The sequence below is a fragment of the Engystomops pustulosus genome, chromosome 4 (assembly GCF_040894005.1).
Source record: "Engystomops pustulosus chromosome 4, aEngPut4.maternal, whole genome shotgun sequence".
NCBI lineage: Eukaryota > Metazoa > Chordata > Amphibia > Anura > Leptodactylidae > Engystomops > Engystomops pustulosus.
This window is the reverse complement of record NC_092414.1, coordinates 193,688,224-193,712,353: the sequence shown is the minus strand read 5'-3', so window position 1 is coordinate 193,712,353 and position 24,130 is coordinate 193,688,224. Positions and strand designations below refer to the sequence as shown.

The 24,130-nt window shown below is 40.0% G+C and overlaps 1 protein-coding gene across 1 annotated transcript; it reads left to right on the top strand.

Moving 5' to 3' along the window:
- Positions 1-884: 884 nt before the first annotated feature.
- LOC140128514 (CD209 antigen-like protein 2) lies at positions 885-22,134 on the top strand. Its single transcript, XM_072150212.1, has 11 exons — positions 885-963; positions 8,836-8,973; positions 10,051-10,104; positions 11,018-11,062; positions 15,303-15,401; positions 15,480-15,596; positions 17,267-17,308; positions 17,815-17,868; positions 18,905-19,056; positions 19,377-19,489; positions 21,579-22,134. The coding sequence occupies exons 1-11, from the start codon at positions 921-923 to the stop codon at positions 21,709-21,711; spliced, it is 990 nt and encodes a 329-aa protein (XP_072006313.1). The 5' UTR covers positions 885-920; the 3' UTR covers positions 21,712-22,134.
- The last annotated feature ends 1,996 nt before the right edge of the window (positions 22,135-24,130 follow it).

Genomic DNA, 24,130 nt, shown 5'->3' with positions numbered 1-24,130 from the left:
CACTTTGGGGAGGATCATCGCTCCCCAATTACAGGACTGGACTGAATTTTATCTGGGTGCTCATCACGGCCCTAGAAAACCTGTAAACCGCTGATATCTATGTTTCTCGTAATGCATCCCAAAAATGGTTCAAGGTACAAGAGGGTAACTCCATCTTGTACTATTGTGAATCTCAAAAATCTTCTCTCAAACCCTGGCTTATGTGGAGGAACATAGAGACATTATCCATTTTTGCATACGACCCATAGACCAAACTTTTGGGGCACTTAAGCCATGGAGATCCAACTAACCTTATCAAATGGCATTTTGGAATCTGTAAAAAAATAACATAAGGGTAAGTGGTCTAGAAGTACTCGGGACATCAGGTTGGTGGCTTCTCTACCCAGCACAAATCCAGCTTGGTCCGAGTGAATGGCACCAGCTAACAAGGGAGGCAGCGGCACCTCTAGAATCATCGGAAATGCTGCCCCAATGTAAAATCTGTACCAGGCCACCAAATAGGATTTTTTTAGGTATTATAACTATTATTTATAGTAATGCTCTCTTTGTATGAGGAAGAAATAACTTTTGGGCCGAGATATGAATTTTCTGCTCCCCCTCAGGTCTTTTTAAGATAACCCATTAATTTAGATGATGAGGCTGCAAAATTGATCACCAACTCATTTTAGACTTTTATTTTTGTGAATATAGCACAAACCTAATCCCCAGTTGGGTGTGGGTTTAGTTCCGCTCCAATGCTCTTGTTGAGGAAGGGAAAGTTTCACTTTAAAATAGTTTATAAAACCTCAAAATAAGTATTTACATAAAGTAAGGTTCTGCAACCTAATATGTGAGCCGGTAAGGGGAAGTTCACTTGTGGCTGTCGTATCCTCCTATAAAGACAATCTCATCTCATCATTATTCTAAGTCACGAGGTGAAGATGGAGAACCTGTATGACAATTCAACGGGAAAGAATAAACAAGGTACGGAAATTTTTTTTTTAATTCAACAGTTATATTTTCATTTTTGGTATTTTTCTATTGTGTTTTTGTTATTTTGTCTTTGTGAGGTTGACGTAGAATAAAAATCATGGTGAATACCTTTTTGTTTGTATATACAGTATGTAAACTATCTGCTATATATACAGGTAATGCTCATACGTAGTCCTTATATGTAGTATAATGAGCATTATATTGTATGGCTGAACATACACATGCATTGCATATGATAGACTCTTTAATGTCAAATCTCACCTGTTTACCAATAAAAAAAAATCCCACCCAAAGTCAGGCAAATAGGACTCTTCTCACCTTATTTTCACACAAGATGAGTCAAGTTCTGTGGCTACAGGGGGAGGGTCATTTTAGAAGCCCCTATCTTATGTTTTTTAAGACTTAGAAACATGCTGCTGGTGTCATCTTAAAGATAAGAAACTCATCTTTTTAGATCTGTGCTCTAAAGAACCAGGGATACAGACAGCTAAATACATAATTGGTAATGCAAGCGGCAGTAAAGTATATAAAGGTCCAGTTCCCAGCTATTGTGTAACTGCTTGTATGTTCAGTTCTGTAGCTCACAGAACCGTAAGCCTGGTGGAATCTGAGATCTTATCTTTAATATGATGTTTCCAGGGGCTTCGGATGCCTCCTCTAATGCTTCCTCCTGCAACCACTAAACGTGACTCATCTCGTGTGAAAATGAGCTGAGAATAGTCATATTTGTCTGACATTAGGGAAACCTTTTTATAGGTAAACGGGTGAGATTACACATAAAAGGGGGAATTCTGGAAAGGAAATGTCATCTACTAATTAAGGGAACTAGTAATTAAGGGGGTAAAACCTGGTGACAGGTTCTCTTTAAAGAAGACATTTACAATCCCCAACATTTTCTATTCTCTAATCTCATGCCCACTTTTCCCATTTGACATAATAATAATATAATAATAATAATTCTTTATTTATATAGCGCACACAGATTACGCAGCGCTGCACAGAGCATGGCAAATTGGTCATGTCACTTCTGTAATAACTCTACAAACTTTAACGTCCACATGGGATTTTGAGAGCTTTTCCAGGGCACACATTACTTCATGGTCATTTTAGCTAATTGATAGAAATAGAAATTTGTCAACAATTTGGAAAATGTTTCCATTTTCAAAGTTTAAGATATTCTTCTTTTCACAGTACTAATATCCAAATTAGTTAGTAGCTTAATACTAAGCCATATATCCGTTTTGTGTTGGTGTATTATTTTATTTTAAGAGGATTTTAGAAGGCCTACAAATCAACATCTGCAAGTTTCTAAATTTTCAAGTAAATTTCAGAATTTATTATCATAGGATCCAATTTATTTCTATCGGTTGTATATTACAATCCCCCCCCCCCCAACTTCCTAATAAGCAACTCAAAGTTTAATGTGGAGTTTTCAGACCACTTTAAAACCTTACCATCAGGATGAAGGACTGTATGCAAATAAGCCTTAGGGGCTCCGGGCTCCACAGGTATTAATGTGTTAATTTGCATAGAGTCTTTCATCCTGGTGGTAGATGTCATGTAAGGTCAACAGCCCAAAATGGCCTTAAGAACACATAATGGGGTCGGTCACTGCGCGATCCCCGATCTGGAATGTCCGACGAGGATGAAGATCGTGCGCCCAATATCCTGCATGTGTTGCTCCCCCTTGAGGTCCGCCAGAGTTCATCTTCTTCCCAGTGCATGTAAGTGCTTGGCTTGCGACACAAATTTAAATGTTAAATACCGCGTGTAGCCCCAATCCATCGGATCGTCCCACGGCCCATCCCCCGATTTGTGTCAAGTGAAAGGCGTTGCGATTGCGACACAAAGCGATCACATGTGACAAAATCCCCGGCACGATCCCCGAAAAGTCGGGAAAACTGACGAAAATGCGTCAGCGACACCCTTAGTAAATAAGCCCCATTATATTTTACATTTTTTTCCTGTTCAAATTCCAAAACACATAACTTTTTTATTTGTTTGTCTGATAAAGGCAGAGGGGGGCTTGTTTTTTTGCGGTTAGATTTGTATTTTTTAATGGGTTCATTTCTATTGTAAAAATAGCAATATGATCCAAATTTATTAACTCTTTCCTGCAACGGAACATAATAAAACAACTGTTTTGCCACTTGTTTTTTAAAACGTTTCCGCAGTTACACAGTACAGAATAATAAACATGATGAACCTACTCTGTAGATTAGTACTATTAAGGAGACAACAGGTTTTCTTATGTTTTTCTAATTCAGTAAATAAAAACTTCTTTGACGCATGTGTAGCCATATTCTGAGAGCTATAAAAATGTTATTCTTCAATCAAAAGATGATTATTAGGGATTGTTTATTGAAGGAAAAGGTAACAGTTAGATTGGTACTATTATATGGTAAATCTGACTTTTTGATCTCTTTCTATTAAATTATTTTGGGCGGTAGGAAGCACTAAAATTGCCATTTTTAATTAGTTTTTGTTTTTTTATACCCTTTACAATACGGGTATTGTTATATCTGCTTGGCCAAGGTTGCAAGCGGACGCGACATTACCAATTTTTGGGGGTGGGTTTTATTTAATTTTTTTTCAACACAAAATAGAATTATATAATAATTATATAATTTATTTTTAAAAAAACCTTTATTTGACATTTTTTTTAACTTTCCCACTAGGGACTTACTCTGGGGATACCTTGATCCCTCATACAATACATTGCAATACTTCTGTACTGAAATGTATTGCATCTATCAGTGTTTTACTGACAGTTTGCCTATTAGACCCATTCTTGGACTGGACCTAATAGGCCACCGTACATGGCAGAAATGGAGGTCTTTGTCAGACCTCAGGCTACCATGGCACCCCCAAGACACCCCACGATCGGTCCGCAGGGATTTGGGGGAGTGACAGAGGGAACCCTGTTTTCCTCTGTTTCTCTCCTTGTCGTGCTTAATCACTTCAGTTAAGGGGTTAAACTGTCCTGCAAGAAGAGATCTCTCTGTCTGACAGATGCAGCAGAGACCAGGCTGTATGAAGCAGCCAGTCTCCTGCTGCAGATCGCATTGCCACACTAACAGTGCCAGCACAATCTGTAGGACGATATAGATCGTCCAAATACGGCAACAGGCTGCAAATTTGGACGATTTATTTCGTCCTATGGGGATATTTATCATACGCTGGCGCTCGTGCCAGCGTATGATAGCCCCGCCGCTGCAAATTCGCAGCCCGATACATGAAGAGGCTTCTGCCACTTGATGTATCGGGCTGCCAGCAGCGCAGCGTTTATCCTACACCAGGCCCTGCCGGCGACTTTTCACTTATGAATAGTCGCCGGCAGCAGCGAGTGCGCAGGCACGGGGACAGTAGCGCCCCTCGCCGGCCCACTCCCGGCCAGCCGCGCCCTGCGCTGGCGTGAAGGTGGCGGATTGGGGAAAATAATCACAAAAGCTAGCAATAAGCTAGCATTTGTGATTATTTCAGGGCCTCTGCGCCACTGGCGGTGCGCAGAGGTCCTGATAAATATCCCCCTATGTCTTCAACCAGTTAAGAATTTATCATGGGGTATAGTTAAAATTTTACTTTTAAACAAGCTTCTCAGAATTTATCAAGATTGAAATAAAAAAATACATTTCATCCACATTTTATCCAAAATAATGTTGCTTTGGGCCAAAATTTGTATTTTTTAGAGTGGTTAAAGCTGAAAATACTTTGCAAAGTTTGTTACTAGAGATGAGCGAACATATTTCGCCAGCTCGAGAAAATAACATCTCCCAGAGTTTAGATTTTTGGCGGCCAGAAGCAGAGCCAATCACAAGCCAGGAGACTTTGCAGTACACCCAGCATCATGTGGTACCCTTACACATTGATAGCAGTGGTTGGCTGGCCAGATCAGGTGACCCTGGAATAGACTAGCCCCTGCCCGCGCTACTCGCATCATTCTCTGTCTGGATGCCGTTAGGGAGAGAGCTGCTGCGGCTGCAGGGATAGCGTTAGAGTGTTATATTAGCTTATATTAGGCAAGAGTGAGTCTACAAGAACCCAACACCCCCTCTTAGGGCTACAATAGCATTATATTTTATTTTATTTTTTTTGCTTGTGGCTGGGCTTGCTGGCACTAGTAGTGCAGCTAGTACCATATTGTGACGAATTTGCAGGGAGACTTGCGAACGTTATTTTTGGCTCTTAGTGACACACATATCCATCTCAAACACCTAAGTGGGACAATTTATGGGGGTTTTGATTGAATTAGGCACAGTCTGACGATTTTTTTTTTTCAAAAGTAAAAGTGAAAGTCACTGTCAGTGGTGCAAATGCAATTTCATCTAGCTTAGTCTGCCTGCTACTGTTTAGCAAACTAGTCTCCAGAAATCCCAATCCACATTCTCTCCGGCGGTGAAGCGTACTGTACGTCACATGTGGCGTAATCTAATACGTTTTGTTGTTTACATTAGTACCGAGACATTCAGCAATCCGCATTTCAGTTTGCTTTCTGATTTCTTCTGCGTGTTTCATTTATAAAGAAATTAAAAGAAACAAAAAAAGTTTTAAAAACGAAAAAAACAAAAAATTATAATAAATTTTCTCTTTTAATATTTTTTGGGTGGTGGAAAATCTCCGTTATAGCAATCAAAATTGTCTACTGTAGTTGAATGGTTGTGCCTGCTACTGTTTAGCAAGCTAGTCTCCAGAAATCCCAATCCACATTCTCTCTGCCGGTGAAGCGTACTGTACGTCAAGTGTGGATGAATGCAATGGATGCAAAGCGCACCCCCCCTCCCCACATGCCTCCACACGTCGTCTCCACAGCAGTCTACACACGTGTTCTCGATAGGTGCCTCCACACGTCGTCTCCATAGCAGCCTCCAGACGCCGTCTCCATAGCAGCCTCCAGACGCCGTCTCCATAGCTGCCTCCACACATTGTCTCCATAGCTGCCTCCACACGTTGTCTCCATAGCTGCCTCCACACGTTGTCTCCATAGCTGCCACCACACGTTGTCTCCATTGCAGCCTCCACATGTCGTCTCCATAGCTGCCTCCACATGTCGTCCACTTAGCAAACGAGCTGTGTCAGGCTCATTTTTCGGGTGTTTCACCAGATACGTTATGGAACTTGGTCACTATGTCGCCACCATGCTGTGTTATCGACTAAATATTCCGTCAACCTTTTATTCACATAGGAAATCATTTCAGCACGTCTTGCTCACCTCCTTTGGTTCCTCTCTGCTGCCATAACCAGGCCAAATACTGATACGTACAGTGCTACACGTTATCCTCACCAAAAGGAATTTTTGAAATTGGTTTGAAGCCTGAGTCCATTTGGGGTATGTCGCCATGCCACTCTCTAGCCTGCTGCTGCTGCCGCTGCCTCTGCATGCCGTCCCCTATAGTGTCAGGGTCAATTATTGCATGTTTTAGATGCTATCTAGCCTCACTCTGTCATGGCCATGCTGTTGCCCATAATTTTGGCATAATGGTGCAATTAGGCAGCCTCAGAGGCATCCATGCATGCCGCCCCTGCTGTTTCCTGTCCATTTCCGTGGTGTTTCCATCCTTTTCTGAGGTTCCCAGGTGTCTGGCCAAGCTTCCCTGTGCAGATCCTTGGTTTCCTTGAAAAATGCTCGAGTCTCCCATTGACTTCAATGGGGCTCGTTATTCGAGACGAGCACTCGAGCATCGGGAAAAGTTCACTCCAATAATGAGCACCCGAGCATTTTAGTGCTCGCTCATCTCTAATAATTACTTCTTATTATTACTTAAAATAAATACTTAAAAAATGTGTTTGTTTGACTCAGGTTCTAAAAAAAACACTTTAAAAAAACTTTTTTACGGCATTCAAGGAACAGATTTTGATTAGGCCTCATGCACATAAACGCATCCCGGCATGGCTACACCCCCTTCCTCCAAACTGTTGTGTGCATTGAGCCTTAAGCGACCCTAGATTTATAGTATGAATTGTGGATCACACAACAAAATTTGCATTACCAAAGCAGAATTATAGCACTAAAGCATTTTTTATTATCAGAATTGATTTTTATTAAATAGTTTAAACATTGGGGGGGGGGGCATTGCTGTGCACGGCTAGGAATTATAGCTCTCCCCCCTCCCTTACATCACCACTATTATCTATAGCCTGCACTGGTTCCTGCACCTTTGGGTCCCATTCCCGATATGCTAAGCGGTCGGAGCCTATTAGTGTACCCAACAAATCCAAATGGGCGGGAGGAACATTGTGCTGGTGCACAATGCACCGCTGATTTATAAATCCCTCCCGTTTCTGGTTTAACTTTTAGTTCATCCACTAAATGTTACCATCCTCTGCTTCGTATATGATAGACATAAATACTAATGTATTGCAATGCATTAGGCTTACCTACCTAATCTCTTCTAGCAAGTCTTTCTATGAGGTTAGTGATGGACCTAGGAGTCTTCACCAGGGCCCCAGCTGATGCTTTTACATCCTGAACTCACTTATTTTGAGGAGATGCAAGGGAATTTTACTGTTACTTACCTGAAACTATTGTGGAAAAAAAGCAAAAATTCTCCTTTTCCAGTTGAAATTTTGATCAAAATGATTTAGTCGAGGCAGCGCATTCAACATAATGGCAACATTGTGTAGGTAGGGTACGCTGGTGGCATCATGATCAGATACCTTCTATTGCTAAAGTACACATAAGAAACCGAAAATAAAATCTTCCATTCTGTATGGTAAATATATATCAGTCTATTTTAGCCTCTCTCTTGTGGCAATCTATTCCTGTCCTTCTTGTAGAGGTCGCTCCGCTGCTTCTAGAGGAAGAATGTTTTACGGGTGGCCGATCAAGCAACACAATGGTAGAGTGACTGGTAAAACGTTTTCTAACTACAATGACCCCTCCCTCGATAAAGGCTTCATTGTGTATAGAACAACAAAACAATCTCCGTTCTATAGAGATAATTTGTTCATAAAAGATCCCCTAAGCACCGAATAATTATACTTGGTACCAAAAACAAAGCGTATGGGTTTTGATAAAACCGTGTATATACATGCTTCATCATTCCAGACCCTCACATTGGGGCAGATGTACTTACCCGGTCCATTCGCGATCCAGCGGCGCGTTCTTTGCGGTGGATTCGGGTCCGGCCGGGATTCACTAAGGTAGTTCCTCCGACGTCCACCAGGTGGCGCTGCTGCGCTGAAGTCCGCTGAAATTCACTCAAGTACACCGGCCTATTCCTAGTGAAGGTAAGTGCAAGTTTGTTTTTTAAATGCGGCGGTTTTGACGCCCCCCCCCCCCCGATTTCCGTCGCGTGCATGCCAGCGCCGATGCGCCAAAATCCGATCACGTGTGCCAAAATCCCGGGGCAATACAGGGAAAATCGGCGCAAATTGGGAATATTCGGGTAACACATCGGGAAAACGCGAATCGGGCCCTTAGTAAATGACCCCCGTTGTCTTGTTGTATTGCATATGAATAAGAAAACTATGAAATCTGAACATCCCTTTTCAAAATTTCTGGACTTTCCTGAACTCATTGCACTGTTTTGTTTGGATTAGAAAACCCGTAAAAAATTCCCACCTGTTTTCTGCACAACGTCAGCATCATTGGAGTGTTTCTGTATTACATTTTCAGTCTATCGAGTACTATAGTGTGAAGCACATTTTTTTCTACTCAGGGCTGTTGGGTTACTCACTCATCATTAGAAGACCCCCTTTTTTTTAACTGGTTTGTCCCAAAAAAATTTTTAGTAACAATTTATTTTTTGTGATTTAGTTTTTAGATTCCAGTTATATTTGCCACGTTTTTAGATTGTATACATTGTAATATAGAACTCGTTATACAGAATATAGATTTTTGACTTTAATACAACTTTTGTCCAGTCAACTTTTCGCATCAACGTGATGACGAGGATGATGACGACTATGAGAACGCCAATCCTTGTGACCCGGCACCAGCTGTACCCTCCAGGAAGACTAGGAAGATGAAGAATGCTATGAAAGATGACCTATTTATGAAATGTAAAGTATACTTACGGACAAACTGACTCCCACTGCGCATGCGTGATATCTCCACACATAGTAGGCTAGACTTTTACACTTGAACCGCGGAACTAAATCTTATGGGGCTCTATATAAAAGGACAGGAAGAGGAAACAAGTCACCCCTAAAGAAGCCGTGGTAGCGGCGATATGCATGGGGACACGGTCCCCCTCACTCCTATTTTGATAATTTTGCCTCCCCGTACCAATTGTTCACAGGTAGTTACACCATTATATTCTATCTTTATTCACTACTGTTTTTGATTACTATATGTGCATTGGTTTCAACCACAGGGGAGGTTGCCAGACTGGCACTTATACCTGTGGTACATGTTTTTCCATAGCATATTAGCTTTTTTACTGTTTTTCATTTTTCTTTGGCTTTTATTACGCTACTCCATGCTTTCCCTAATTTCTAATCAATGTGTTATTCATGGAGGGTGTGCACATAAAAAATTTATTAATAAAGTTTTTCATATTTGTACTTGATTTCATCTGTGCATTTTTGAGATACTCTGCACACCTAGTTTTTATTTCGTTATATATAGTTTTTTGGTGTGCACATAAAGCATCACACTTTCTTTCTCTTTGAGGATGAAACTGAGCTCTACATTCATTAACGAGAATATTGTCTCCGATAATGGTTTATGACTTATATAATAATATTACTTCATTTAGAATGTGAAGTTAGAGATAAAAAAAATCAAAATATGCTAGAATCGACAGGGAGGCACCTATTAAAGGATGCAAAAAGTTGGGGTCATTGGAGTTTGTGAAATGGAGCAGGCAATGTTATGAATGGCATCTTCCAATATTTTTCTGTTGGGTTGGTGCATGAAAAAATTTCATAAGGCTCAGTCCTATATCTTCTACCTGCTTTGCTTGCTTTGTTGACTATTGCTTGACCCAAAATTGGTACAAGTTCTACGATAACTTAATTATGTTCCACAAGACCAGTGGATACCACCTCATCTTTTTTCCAGTACAGATTATTTTTGAGCCATACAAAAATTAGATTATATTGCTCTAAAATTAACATTTGCCATATAAACTGTAGGTATGGACAAGCCAGCTAAACTACCTCCAAGTGTTTGGACAACTCCCCAAAAAGGTAAGTCATGTAGAATGTACTGAGAGCTTTTATTAGGTATTCATTTAATTACTCAGAGCATAGCAAGGGTTGAGTGTGTTGGGCCCTCGCTCCAGACCTTAGGTTCCAGGTGATGAGAAGGAGCTACCTTGCCTTGATCAGAAAATGTATCTCTTCATCATGAACACCATGAATGATGCCAACAGAATCCACAAAAAGATGTTTGTTAATGTTATATCTATGGTCCTTTACATAAGCCAAACTACCATCATCCAAGAGAGAAGTTTTCGGGAAACTTGTAAGCCTGATTTCTATTGACCAAATATTGTCTAGATAATTTCAGAAGTGGATATGGAACTGCTTGTGAATGTGCTATATGTCACATGACAGCTCAAACTATCTCGCCCTTGTGTGTTCTGTACAGTCTCCCAAGATGAATCAAGGTCCCACCTAACCACTTAGAGATCTGGACCCGAGAAGTATGGTGTAGTGCCTATTAGTACAGCTGGTACCCTAACCCTATAGTATAGCTCCCGCCCTAACAAGCGTGGTTCCAATTCTGTCCCTAGTGATGACTGTTATACCCTAATTCTGCAGAATGTCTACTATTCAAATTCCCTACGCGTTTGATGCTTCAGGAGATGCAATCATCGGGGGTGGGGTGGGGGGAAAAGTTTTTTCTTATCACCTGACCACATTATCCTTAATCATAGAAGCCCCCAGTGATAGATAATAAAGGGTTGTTTATGCTGACAGCGGGCAGTGGCTCGCAATATCCCAAGCAGAGGACCAGGCAGTGGCTCAGTCTAATAATATACACATAGCGGTAATCACTAGGTTTGTTGGCATGGGCTATGGTAGATCCCTTACAATTACTGCAACACAGATACAGTTTCTTTTAGTAATTGTTTATGTAAATTTTCTTTATCTATAGATTTTTTTCCAAAAGAATCACCAATGTTTCAGCCACCACCAACAGGTGAGTATATTATGGGAGATGTCAAAGTCGGACTTGTTTGGATTATACCTATACATCAAGCGGCACCTCCTTGCGCTTGTTTTGTGTACATACGGTGTACATAGAATTATCACTTAGCAGTTGATAATTATCAATGCTGTATCATCTGTTATCTGAACAATAATAATAAACACTGCTCAAAATTTTTTTTCAAAAATGCTCAAATATTAATACCACTCTACCTCTATACTAAATACTTCATAAACAATACAGAATACAATGCTGGACTAGCTGAGCCACAAAATGCACCTCTAAAAGGGTTTCCTCAAATCCTGCTTCCTTCATCATGGAAGTCTTCTGGTCTTTGATGTAATTGAATACCTTCTAATAACCATGGAAGTAAGAAGACTCCTTAAAGAGGTATTCCCACCAAACAAGTTAGGCCCTATCCACAGGAAAAAACAGCTAAAAGTTTCTAGTAACTGCTGCGGTCGATGCTGGCACCAAACAGGTTGACTGTCGTGGTCAAACCCATGACGTCATCGGAGGGTGCCGAACAGTACGATGACAGCTGGAAGCCTGTTAAAGCTCACATAGCTGTGATTAGAATTTCTTTATTACAGACAAACTGTAAAATAGAAGTAGTATATCTACAATATACTGCAATACATTTATAAGTATAAGTGATCAGATCCCCTAGGGTTTAAGGAGGGGCTCAAGTATCCTAGGGGGGCTCAAATAATAGTAAAAACACACATAATTAGACTATATAAGTTTGGTATCTCTGTCATTGTACTGTGCCAAAGAATAAAGGAGAGGTGTTGTATCGACCGCACATCGAAAGCCGTAAAAAAATAAACCTGTTTATGGCACAATTGGGTTCTTTTGTCAATTCCACTACATTTAAAATATTTCTTAATCTTCTCTGTACATGGCACACTAGAAAATGCAATTTGTCTTGCAGATAAAAAGCCCTCATATAGCTTTGTAAATAAAAAAAAATCTAAAAGTTACGGCTGGTGGAAGGAGCGGAGTAAAAAAACCTAAATGCAGAAAAATGAAAATATTGGTCTTGAAGGAGGTTAAGGAAACTTTGCCATTATTATCACTTAGGATGAGCATGACTTACATTGTGGATATGGGTCCACAAACCGGACTTTAGACATAAGTTTGGCGTTCAGGCTCACCCCCACTGGTAACACCCACAGGTGTGTTATGGGTCGGTGTTCATATTCAGTTTCAAGTTTTTGTTCAAACTTTGTCTTAATTCGACGAACCCAAACCTGAGCAGGTCTGTGCACCGCTAATCATCATGCATTATGTCATTAGGCTTAGTCATGCTTTATGTTAAGGGGGTTGCCTTACTAGGTAGCTAAGAGGCAATGGGGGTCATTTACTAAGGGCCCGATTCGCGTTTTCCTGACATGTTACCCGAATATTTCCGATTTGCGCCGATTTTCCCTGTATTGCCCTGGGATTTTGGCGCACGTGATCGGATTTTGGCGCATCGGCGCCGACATGCACGTGACGGAAATCGGTGGGCGTGGCCGAATGAAAATCCGACGGATTTGAAAAAAACGCTGCATTTAAAAAAAAAAAAGTGTTGCGAAACGTGCACTTACCTTCACCAGGAATAGGCCGGTGAATTTCAGTGCATTCCAGCGGGCCTCGGGGAACTTCAGCGCAGCAGCGACATCTGGTGGACGGCGGAGGAACTACCTTAGTGAATGCCGGCCGGACCCGAATCCACCGCAGAGAACGCGCTGCTGGATCGCGAATGGGCCGGGTAAGTAAATCTGCCCCAATGTTTTCCTCATAGAAAAGGGAAATTTTTCCAGCATGGAAAGCCGTTGTCTTCATTAAACTACAAACTTTATTCCAAAGGGATTATCCATATAAATCGCATCATAAATCCCTTCATAGCAGACAACATTCACAGGATAAAAATCGGCAGCCTCCAAGCCGATGAGTTTCTAGTGTCGTCCGACACTCTTACCCATGGATCTTATCTTCCTTATCCCATCCTGGAAAACATATTTGCATATTTCTATTAACCCATCACATTCATGTCTTATTTTTTTGTATCAATAGAATTTTTTCCAAAGGAAACGCCAAAGTTTCAGCCCCCATCAATAGGTGAGAATCAACGGGAGGTAATAGATCTCAGTTTATGCAAAAAGCATATGAAACAACATAAATCTTATAATCTCTTGCCTCAGCAAAAATTCTTATTATTTCTGAAATTCTTCAGGCCTCGATTTCTCCTCCGGAGCAGTTAATGCAGCATTTGCAGATTTAGGTAATGAGCCAATTATTAGGTGTTCATTTAGAAAAGGGATATCTGTTAGTAACAAGATCTGTTATACTTGACACCTTATCACTAAAGGCATTTCTTCTAGCTGCTCTTGTCGTCATTGTTCTTGTCTTGACTTTCCTTACTATTCATTATTTCCTAATTCTCAATTACTCCGTACCTCTTTTTTCTTCATATTATTTATCTTTAATCATGTTCAGTTTCATCTTTCTTTTAAAAAAATCTACCATCAAAATAAAAAATGATGAACAAAGCACTTAATTGTAGATACAGACACTGTGATGGTGGTAATCTTCTTATATTTATTATTATAATTTATTATTAAAAATGATAATTTATGTTATTTATGGCCTCCTTCCTTCTAAAATCAAGTCTTTAAAAGGCTCTTTGAAGGGTTCTGGGGTCATTAACAGAGCCCTCCATGTTCTGGCTTCATAGGCTGTTACACTGTCTCCCCCTCCCCCTGCTTCTTCTTCACTTCCCTTTTCCTCTGCCTGCTTTAATCTCATGTCAGCAGGGAGTTTTTGCACACAGTGGGAGGAGGGAAGTGCTGAGGCACAGTGTAACTGCCTGTGAAGCTACAGTATGGAGGTGATCCAGCAGTTCTAGGTCATAAGCATATTTGTAAAAGTAGATTTTAAAAGGAAGGAGGCCCTAAATAACAAATATAAGAAGATTATCACTGTCATAGGGACTGGATTTATGAGTAAGTGTCCCTGGTTTATCCATACTCTGTTTTGATGGTAAATAGGGTAGACATGTTCTTAGAAAGTAGAGGCTTTCTTTGGCTGCCCTCTACCATCCATACTCTGTATGTTTCTTATTGTACTGTCATGAACTTGAACATTTAACTTGCTAGCTGAGACCTGTAGAATCTTAGTATTTCTTGTGTTGGCATTGGGGTAAATTTCCTAGGATGTTCACTCTTATAAAGATTGTGAACTGTCTTGTGATCTTCACAATAGGATATTGGGCTTTAATTGATTTTTTGGAAATGACATCATAAACCAATAGTTGCTTCTCTAAAAATATGTGCCCAAGACTAACAGAGTCCAGTTTTTACAGACGTGGTCACACTTATTTACCGTACCGTATTTTTTGGACTATAAGGCGCATTGGATTATAAGGAGCACCATCAATAAATGCCTGCTAAAACATCTAGGTTCATATATAAGGCGTACCGGATTATAAGGCGCACCTGATTATAAGGATGAATGACCAGCAGGTGGCAGACCTGTGCACAGTTCAAAGCAGCTGTTGTGTGTACGGTTCATATGTAAGGTGCACTGGACTATAAGGCGCACCTTTGATTTCAGAGAGAATCAAAGGATTTTTTGTGCGCCTTATAGTCTGAAAAGTACGGTAATCAAGGGAAATGAATGAGTATAACCAACACTTTTTTCTCAACCCCGTAATTCCTGCATGAGCAGTAAGTAGGTGCTAAATTTTACATACACAACTTCAACATTTTCGTCAGGCTTATTAAGTAGCCCTAGAAATTTGCCTTGTGTTGTTGTTCCTCAAAGGGTGTATTTTTTGGCTGATTTTAAGGCTTTCCAAGAACCAGATGTTTTTTATATGTCTTGTAATAGCCAAAGATTTCAGAGACTGGACTTTCTTTGTATAAATATAAAAATTTCTGCAAACCACCTTAATACTACATCAGCTGCTGTCTGTAGAAATCTTGCGGCAGCAGTGAGTATGTGCTGGCTGTGCTCCTGTGAGATTTCAGCAGACACTGGGAGGGAGCAGGGAGCTGGGGGAGAAGGGCTTTGGGGCATGTAACAGCCAGAGCCTGGGGCTCTGATAATGGCAACTGAAGCACTTCTGCTTTATTCACATGAAGATAAAAGTTCATTTTATAACAAAAGTTGCATATAGCTGTAATCAAAGTGGTTAATAAAGCTCAAACCTAATAGTAGATTTAGTTTAAAGTAATTTGATAAGAAAACAGATACATTACTAATCATTTACCATTTCTTATTATTTTCATATATTTAAACCTGTCATCAGTTTCGGCAAACAACCCGTTTCCAGATTTGGAAGGTAATTCAGTACACAACATATGTTATTTAGCCCCATAGGAGTACTTGTAACATTTACAGTCCCATCTTTGTGTTTCAGTTATGTCAGATGGTAACAAGCAGAGACCTGGAAGGTGCAGGCAGGTGTTCCTGACATGGTTGTTGGTCATCATCTTAGTTTCGTTGGTGGTCTTCACTGGATACATCTTCTTTCGTTGTGAGTAAAGTTTAAACAAACTCCCTACCGGAGCATATTAAATTACATTAATCCCTATTGGTCTTGTATTGGTCATTATATATAGCTTATCAAATTGATTTAAGAATTACCCATCAACTTGTTTTTAGGGATCGGTCAGAACCAAGGTTGTTTAATTAAATTCCTAATATTTACTCAGTGATATGTATAATGTTCTTGGCTAACTCATCCCTTGTCACCTGCATCAACTCCAACTCTTGAAATCTATTATAGGTGTCATTCCAATGATTCCGATGCAGTTGGAATTCTTTCTTTAGCCCTCAATATTCTCAAGCAATATCGACCTATGACATAGATCAACCACTGTAGGATATGCTGGTAACCTACAAAGGTTAAGCTGGAACTTAGTCTAGAGCCAGTTGAAGGCTCCCATGCCACATGAGGGCAATATAATGACCCGGGAGTCTTCAAATTGTTTCAGGAAACCGGAGTAGCTTGGTGTTCACGGGAAAACTTTCTACCTTCACCATTTTTGAAGGACCCATTTCCCATCAGTATCTTACTGATAATATTTAGACCAGTCCTGTTTTACTTTTAATTATGTACACCTTTGTGAGCATCTTTTTTCTTATTATTATTGATTTGCATCTATTTTGGGCTAAAATAATCTTTCTAAAAGGTTTCCACATATGTGTTTTCTTAGTTTCTCTTCTGTATATGGTTCTTCTCACATTCACTACAGACAAAGACCCATCAGAGAAACTGCCTGGTGACATGTGTATATCTTATCTGTCTTCTTCTGAGTAGTTATAAACACTCATTTCAGCTGAATTCTTTCAATACTGACCATATATCAGCTTAAATTAGTGTTTCTAGCCACTCAAGAGTCAGACAAGGGGAAAAAGTCATAGTAATGAAGAGGCTGACATATATATGGTGGTTTGAAACAAATTGTGGTTTGAAGGCTATGTACAACTTTATTGGCAATTTTATAATTAATACATTTATTTTAGATCTAGAATCATTTTCCTGTAATGTTTTCGCTGAAAATTTAGCTTAATCTCTCTTCTGTAATGGCAGCTTCTTCTATGTGGTTCTAAAAGCTCATGTCAGCTGAATTCTTTCAAGACTGACCATATGTCAGCTTAAATAAGTGTTTCTAGCCACTTAGGAGAAGTTAGATAAGGGTAAAAAAAAGTCTTAGTAATAAAGAGACTGAAATATATATGGTGGTTCGAAACAAATTATGCTTTCAAGTCTATGTATGACTTTAGTTGCAATTTTATAATTAATGCATTTATTAAGAATCATTTCCCTATAATGTTTTAGAAGAAAATTTAACTTCTCTTCTGTAATGGCAACTTGATATCTCGCGTGTTTCTTTTCTGTCTTCTTCTGATTTTTTAGCAAAAACACAAATTTCAGCTGAATTCTCATTTGACTGACTATATATCAACTTAATGAGTGTTTCTAGCAATTTAGAATAAGATAGATAGGAAATTCACATAGAGCTCTCAGATAGCTTCTCTTCAAACCTCCAGTGAGTGGGAGAAGAAGCCACTAAAGAGAAGGATTTGTTTTCATTTATTTAAGTCTTGGCATTGCTTTAACTATTTTACTATACTTCTGTATTCGAATGTATGTAAATCATGTTTTACATACTAATTTTTATGTTTTTTTCTTATTTACAGACATTGTTGTCTCTGAAAAAGTGGCTGACTTAGAGCAAATTGGTAATATCACCTGTATATAGCAATCACCAATCTTCCCGTACCCCAATATACATCAGATTAATGGAAGCAATTTGCTTTTTGGAAAATTGATTGGAGTCAACATCAACCCATAAAAAATCCAAATAATATAACATACCGTAACTACTTTCTCCTGGGTATGCTCTGTGTCTTCTTAACCAAGGCAGAATGACGTGTTGGCTTCCCTTAGCTATGCCCCTAACCTCTGTTATGTAGGTTCTAGGAATACTCAGATAAAGAGTCCTATCTTTAATCTAGTAGACAGATCTGCCTTGACAATGGAGAAGTAACATTGCACATTGCAGCCTGTTTCAATGCAAACTAAGCAGGAATTTCTTAATGAAGTATATTAGAAATATGTTCACAACACTCCCACCAGAAACATAATAATCTTAAATGATAGTTACTCTTTAAATAATAAAAAAAACAGAAATTAGGCAACAAAATAAAAACAATAAATATCTCATTGTGTTTTTTTTATGTTGCAGGGAGATTGCAAGACACAGTTGTGGCCAATTTACTGAACATTAACAAGACACTGGGTATGGTATTATCTTAGACTTAGGCCTCATTCTCAAGGCTTTATGGTCGCCCATACTAGATTCAAGGGTGTAGAAGGGAGGGGGAGTAAGCGCTGCTCACCCCTCCCCTCTCTATTGAAAGCCAAGCGCCCACACAGCAAATCGGCAAGATATAGGACATGTTACAATGTGCTCACTCCACTGTGACCGGATGCCATACACATTTATGGGGGCTGTGATTCAGCCGCACATTATGGGGCTGGATCATTGGCTCCCTTACGAACAAATGAGTGGGAACCCCAGGAGTCCCTGGTTGAGGTTTGGATATCAACTACAGCAGAGGAGACTTCTTGAGTTCAGCTCTGAGGTCTCTGCTCTTGTGATTTTATACAAATACTTTGCACATCACTGGGTTTACCCCACTTAGGATGTCTTCTCCACTGTGGTTAACATTCCAGAAACATTCAGCAACATCATTAACTGCCTATTTGAAGTAAAGGGGCTTTCTCTGGCAGGGAGAGCTTGACTTCAGCTTCCATGGCTATAAAACTAATATGCTATCAAAGTTGATTTCCTGGATAATGCCACCATGCTGGACCATCAAAGCGACATGATCTGGAAAGTTTTTTTTATCTGGTTGATTAGGTACTCTTTAAAATGTATGAATCTAGTCTAGGTTTCTACCTATTAGTGGGAGTCTAGAAGATCATTTTGACTACAGTAAGGCTTAGATTGGAGTGTTTGATATTTTGCAGGATAAAAAAAGTCTAAGGCCTCGTGCACATGAACATGTGCAAAAATGGGCCGCAAACCTGTTTTTGGCTGGTTGAAGAAAGAAAATATATTTTGCAGGTTGGCTCACCACACTGTGCCCGGGCACAATGCACTTTTATGGCAGCCATGAGCTGATTCCCGTTTTTGCATCAAACTCACAACTTTTTTATCTGTAATTTTTTAAATGATCTGTGGTATCTAGCATAGCTTATTAATTGCATATCATCATCAGCAATATGTCCTTACTGCTACTGCCTAACCCCTGTATGTAACCTTCTCACAGAGAGAATCTGCACACCCTGCCCTGTTGGCTGGAAGATGGTGGGTTCCTCATGTTATTTTGTCTCCAATGAAGATGTATCCTGGGACTTGGCTCGAGATGAATGCTACAAAATGAACTCCATTCTTGTAATGGTAAAGGACAAGACGGAATCGGTAAGAGCTGTAACTATCTCGTATCTATGTATGTACAGTATCGATCTATGACGCTATCTCGCATCTATGTATGTACAGTGTCTATCTATGACGCTATCTCCTATCTATGTATGTACAGTATCTATCTATGACGCTATCTCATATCTATGTATGTACAGTATCTATCTATGACGCTATCTCATATCTATGTATGTACAGTATCAATCTATTACACTTGTGCGCTAGAAGGAATTAATTAACCCCGGGTGCTACAAAAACCTCATGCTCCTTTGTTTTTTCATCCGAAAAAATCAACTTCTTGAATTTAATGATGTTTCTAGGATAATTTAAAGACTTTATTTACCAAGAATAAGAGATACTGGATAGGACTGAGGCGAGATCCATCAGAAATTCACATCTGGAAATGGCTGGATGGGACACAAATGACCTTTAGGTAAGTCCCTATTAGGCAGCGTTTATATGGCAAACTAATAGGGGATCTACTGTACATCCCAGAACTAGAGTCCTCTGGGCCCCAGGGAAAATTCATAATGATGTCCCATTCTTATTACATCCGAAACGCATTGAACCCTCCTTCCCCCTAACCCAATTTCAGTGTTTTGTAGTGCAATACTTTATACAAACCAAAGGATATTCTTTTTAATGTGGCCAGCCTGTCATTGGTGTTTCAGCATCGCTCACCGCACCAATTTCTATAGAAAATCACTGCCCAAAGTAAGACAGGGACAAGACGTGCTCTACCTTCTGCATTGCAGGTAGTCAGCTTATGCACAAAGCTGGGGAAATCATGCACTTACTATAAATCGTGTGACAGATGACGTCTTTGATTATTTTCTTCTTCTACCTGGCTGCCATGTCAGGTGCTTCCAACCATGACTTGCTTCTGCATTTTTGGCAAAACAGAAATTTTAGCGCACAAATTGAGAACTGTTCTGCTCACAGAAGCCAATGTAGAAATGGTGCCCTCACAATACCGGTAGCTAGTAACATGGGCTTCATAGTAACCAGTTACAGGGGCAGATTTTCCTTACCCGGTCCATTCGCGATCCAGCGGCGCGTTCTCTGTGAAGGATTCGGGTCTTCCGGCAATTCACTAAGGTAGTTCCCCCGATGTCCACCAGGTGTCGCTGCTGCGCTGAATTCCGTCGGAGTTCACTGAAGTTCACTGTCCTACCCTGGGTGCAGGTAAGTGCATGTCAAGCAACACTTTTTTAAAAAAAATATGGCGGTTTTTCAGAATCCGTCGGGTTTCCGTCGCGTGCATACCGAAGCGCCACAATCCAATCGCGTGCGCCAAAATCCCGGGGCAATTCAGAGAAAATCGGCGCAAATCAGTAATATTCGTGTAACCCGTTGGAAAAACGCAATTCGGGCCCTTAGTAAATGACCCCCAAAGTGTCCCCACGGTAGCCAATTTACTTACAGTAGCTAATATAGTCACAAGGACCCCACAGTAGCCAATACAGTCACAGTGGCCAATAGTCAGTGCCCACCACAGTGTCGTACAAATAAATAGGGCAAACCCAATTTCACCGAAACGGATTCAAAATAGAATAGGGAGGTCCTCCCCACACCTACACCACACATGGAGACAGTTAGATGTCCACAAAAGCACTATATGTGATGCTAACTATCTTTCTTTACCAAAGCATTTGTATACAAAAGGACACCTACCAAAAGTTCAATAGGCTGTATAGCAATCCACTCCAAACATTTAGCAGAGACCTAGCCACATTGATGAGATCAGGTATATCGACAATGTCCTTGTTCTTTGATTTTTGTAGTTTCCCTAGTTAGTTTCTAATGTTTTCTTTTCTTCTCCAAATAAAACTACCTATAGTTTCTTCATATCTAAGGAAGTCACTAACATGGACAGATTTTGCATTGGGTACAAAAGTTTTGGCAAAATTGACATCTTTAGCAGCAGCATTAAGGTTAATGGGATATCTCTCCATCTGTTTAAATCATTTTTAATTCTTTGCAAGATGGGAGAGAAATTAAGACAATATATTTCAGCTTGGAAGTAGGCAAGATAGATACCAAGATATTTTATTTTATTTTTCACAAGCTCCATCCTTCAACGAATTCCTGGTTGGAAAGGTGCTGACAGTACCCCTGAAATTAACACTTGGTTTTCTGCAGTTACATATCATTTTTTTTTTGGAAATCTATAAATGGGCCCCAGAACCCCATTTGAGCAAGAACCAGGAATAGCCAAAACCCATTCAATATTGTCAAAAGTGTTTTCGCATCGATTGAGACAATGGGAGTTACCATTTCTAGTTCCCATTACCTGTGAAATGTATATTTTTCTGAAATCATCCAGGCCCCTCTTGAAATAGCACAATGTATCCGCCATCACAACATCCTGTGGCAGTAAGTCTGAAAGTATCACTGCCCTTACAGATCCCAAATATGATAATGCTGAAACCAGCTTTCCCTTCAGATTTTGAATTTAAAATATTGATAGCCTCTTTAATTCCTAGAAAAATAATTGCTTCTTTTCACTTCTTCATTCACAGCAACTGGGCAGTAAATGAGCCCAACAATGATTCGGGTCGTGAGCATTGTGGTGAAACCATATCCGGACCTTGGAATGATCGAAACTGTGGGGACAAGTTGTTTTATATTTGTAGAAAGATAAAAACATGCTGATTCTTTACCAGTAAAATGTAGACAAGACCTCCACCCACCGGGCTCTACATATGACAGAGGTCTACTCATGCTGTATACATACTAACTTCATGTCATGTTATTGTCCACCATTAAAGGGGTTATATTATGATTCCATGTTATACCCTTTCCCTTACCCTTACTCAGTAGGGCGAATGGACCCTTTTTTGTGATTATTGGGGGGTTCCAACAGATAGACCCTCATCGATCAGCATGACCATCTTTATTTTGGATCCGGAATAACATGTAATCTTGGGACCACCCTTAAGAGGATAGGATAGTGAAGCACTTTGGATGGGAGATATTCTGGGGATAATTGTCCCACCTAAGTATAACACAGTTAAAATTAGAATTCGTATACATTTAAAAAAAGGTTATATTTGTGAAAAAAATACTATAAAAAAACTGTGATGCGCAACATTTTCTTATGACAATCTGATTTTTATGTTGTATTATTTTATCAGAAGTTTTTGTCACTGTATTTTATGCTTTTAAATAAAAAAAATAAAAGAATATGCTTACATAAAGAAAAACTTTTTGAATTATTCTTAACCCTCAACGGAACCTACAGGTAATACAGTGGAACCTGGAATTACAAGTAACTTGTTTTCACAGGTTGAATGGGTTCCAAAGTTTCATTGTGGACCTTCCCAGTATATCACCCTCCAGGAAACTAATTTCAAGCTAAACACCAGATGGTACAAAACTCCATGGGGCTCATTTACTAAGGATCCAAGGACCGCATTTCCGCCGGGTTTCCCGCCGATTTCCATTTTGTGATGCATGTAACAGGGGTTTTTGGCGCTCGCGATCAGATTTTGGCGCCGACTTTCACGCAACGCAAATCAGGGGCGTGGCCGTCGGACAACCCGACGGATTCTGGCTATGCGCGGGATTTAAAATTCAAATTGTGTCACAAAACACACACTTACAAGCACCGGGAAGAAGAAGGTGAACTCCGGCGGACCTCAGCGGGGAAGCAACAGATGCAGGAAATCGGGCACATGAGCTACGTTAATCGCGCCGGACTTCATCTTCGTCGGACCGTCCGGATTGGGGATCACGACAGGATCGGGTAAGTAAATTTGCCCCCTTATGTTCTACACAAAGTTCCAGAAGTATACTGGAGATGTGCCGAAGCTGTTGGTTCATCATGTGTCTGGTGGACACATGATAAGATTCAATCCTACTGGTCCCAGATAGGCAACCTCCTCCAAAACATCTACCCAAAATCCCCTGTCTTCGAAACTAACATTGTATTTCTCAATCTACTACCCGAAGACAGAACCCATATGCTAGTTAAGAAACTCAGTGCCCTCTTGCTACTATATGCCAATGCACTGATACCTATGCAGTAGCGCCAAAATTCACCTCCATCAATAGGTCAATGGATCTGGAAAGTCGCCCATCTACCTAGAATGGAAGACATTTGTGCCCATGAAAGGAGGTCACATCCCAAATAACTGTAAACATGGTGACTACAAGTGTAGAAGTCTTTTGGCTGCCAACGCTGTGATTTCATACTTATATCCTCCATACCCTCGTAAGGTCTACGCTGGTTCCGTATTGGTCCCTTAAGGACTCCAACAGTAATCAGTCTTTGCTCTCTCGCCTCCAAATCTCTCACCAGAGCCACACTTGGTAGACAACTTTGAAAATTAACTGGAACCCTCCACACCCCTCTCTCCCTTGTAAATTCTATGGATATCTCCCTCTACTCCTTACCCTGGATAAGCGCTTCTCCTATATCCTCATTATGCACATACAGGCACCGTTACATTTGGGCTAATAAGAGATCTCTCCAATGCTTTAAGTGTATGTTTCTATGTTTTCTTTGAACTATTGATATATGTTTCTATGTTCTGTCACTCCTTCACTGTATATTTTTACTGATGCTATTTGTTGTACATATGTTATTATGGCCACTTGATTTTCTTTTTTTATCATAAGGGAAACCTTTGAAAATAAACTCAATAAAAATAAATTTGAAACAAAAACAAGTCACTTGGTCTGCTGGCATTTTACATTTTTCAAAAATTGTAGCTTGGTTAACAAGCAAGATTTCTTAATTTAAGCATTATGTGACCCTTCCCACCCTCTACTGTATTGTACCTCCCTCTCTTACAAAATTGTATAACACGATATTGAAGAAGTAGCAGAACTGAAGGGGCATGTACTATACATGACTAAATATGTATGGAAAGAATTATCTAGGTTTCAATGATTTCCTATGGGAAAACTTGATTTGATATATGCAGGGCTGGATTATAGGGAGGGCTTCAGGGGCGTGTGCTACGGGGCCCCCACCACTTATAATCATATAGTGGGCCCACTTCAGCTCACAGTTGTGAGCTGACTGTCTCTGGGAGTGATTCCCCTCTTATTTCCTAACATTGGTTGG

Excerpts from the sequence above, each read along its gene's own strand:
- LOC140128514 (XM_072150212.1), top strand. The coding sequence starts at position 921 with ATGGAGAACCTGTATGACAATTCAACGGGAAAGAATAAACAAG. Across the intron at positions 964-8,835 it reads AACGGGAAAGAATAAACAAG|TCAACTTTTCGCATCAACGT; the intron begins GTACGGAAATTT and ends ACTTTTGTCCAG. Across the intron at positions 17,309-17,814 it reads GGCTGACTTAGAGCAAATTG|GGAGATTGCAAGACACAGTT; the intron begins GTAATATCACCT and ends TTTATGTTGCAG.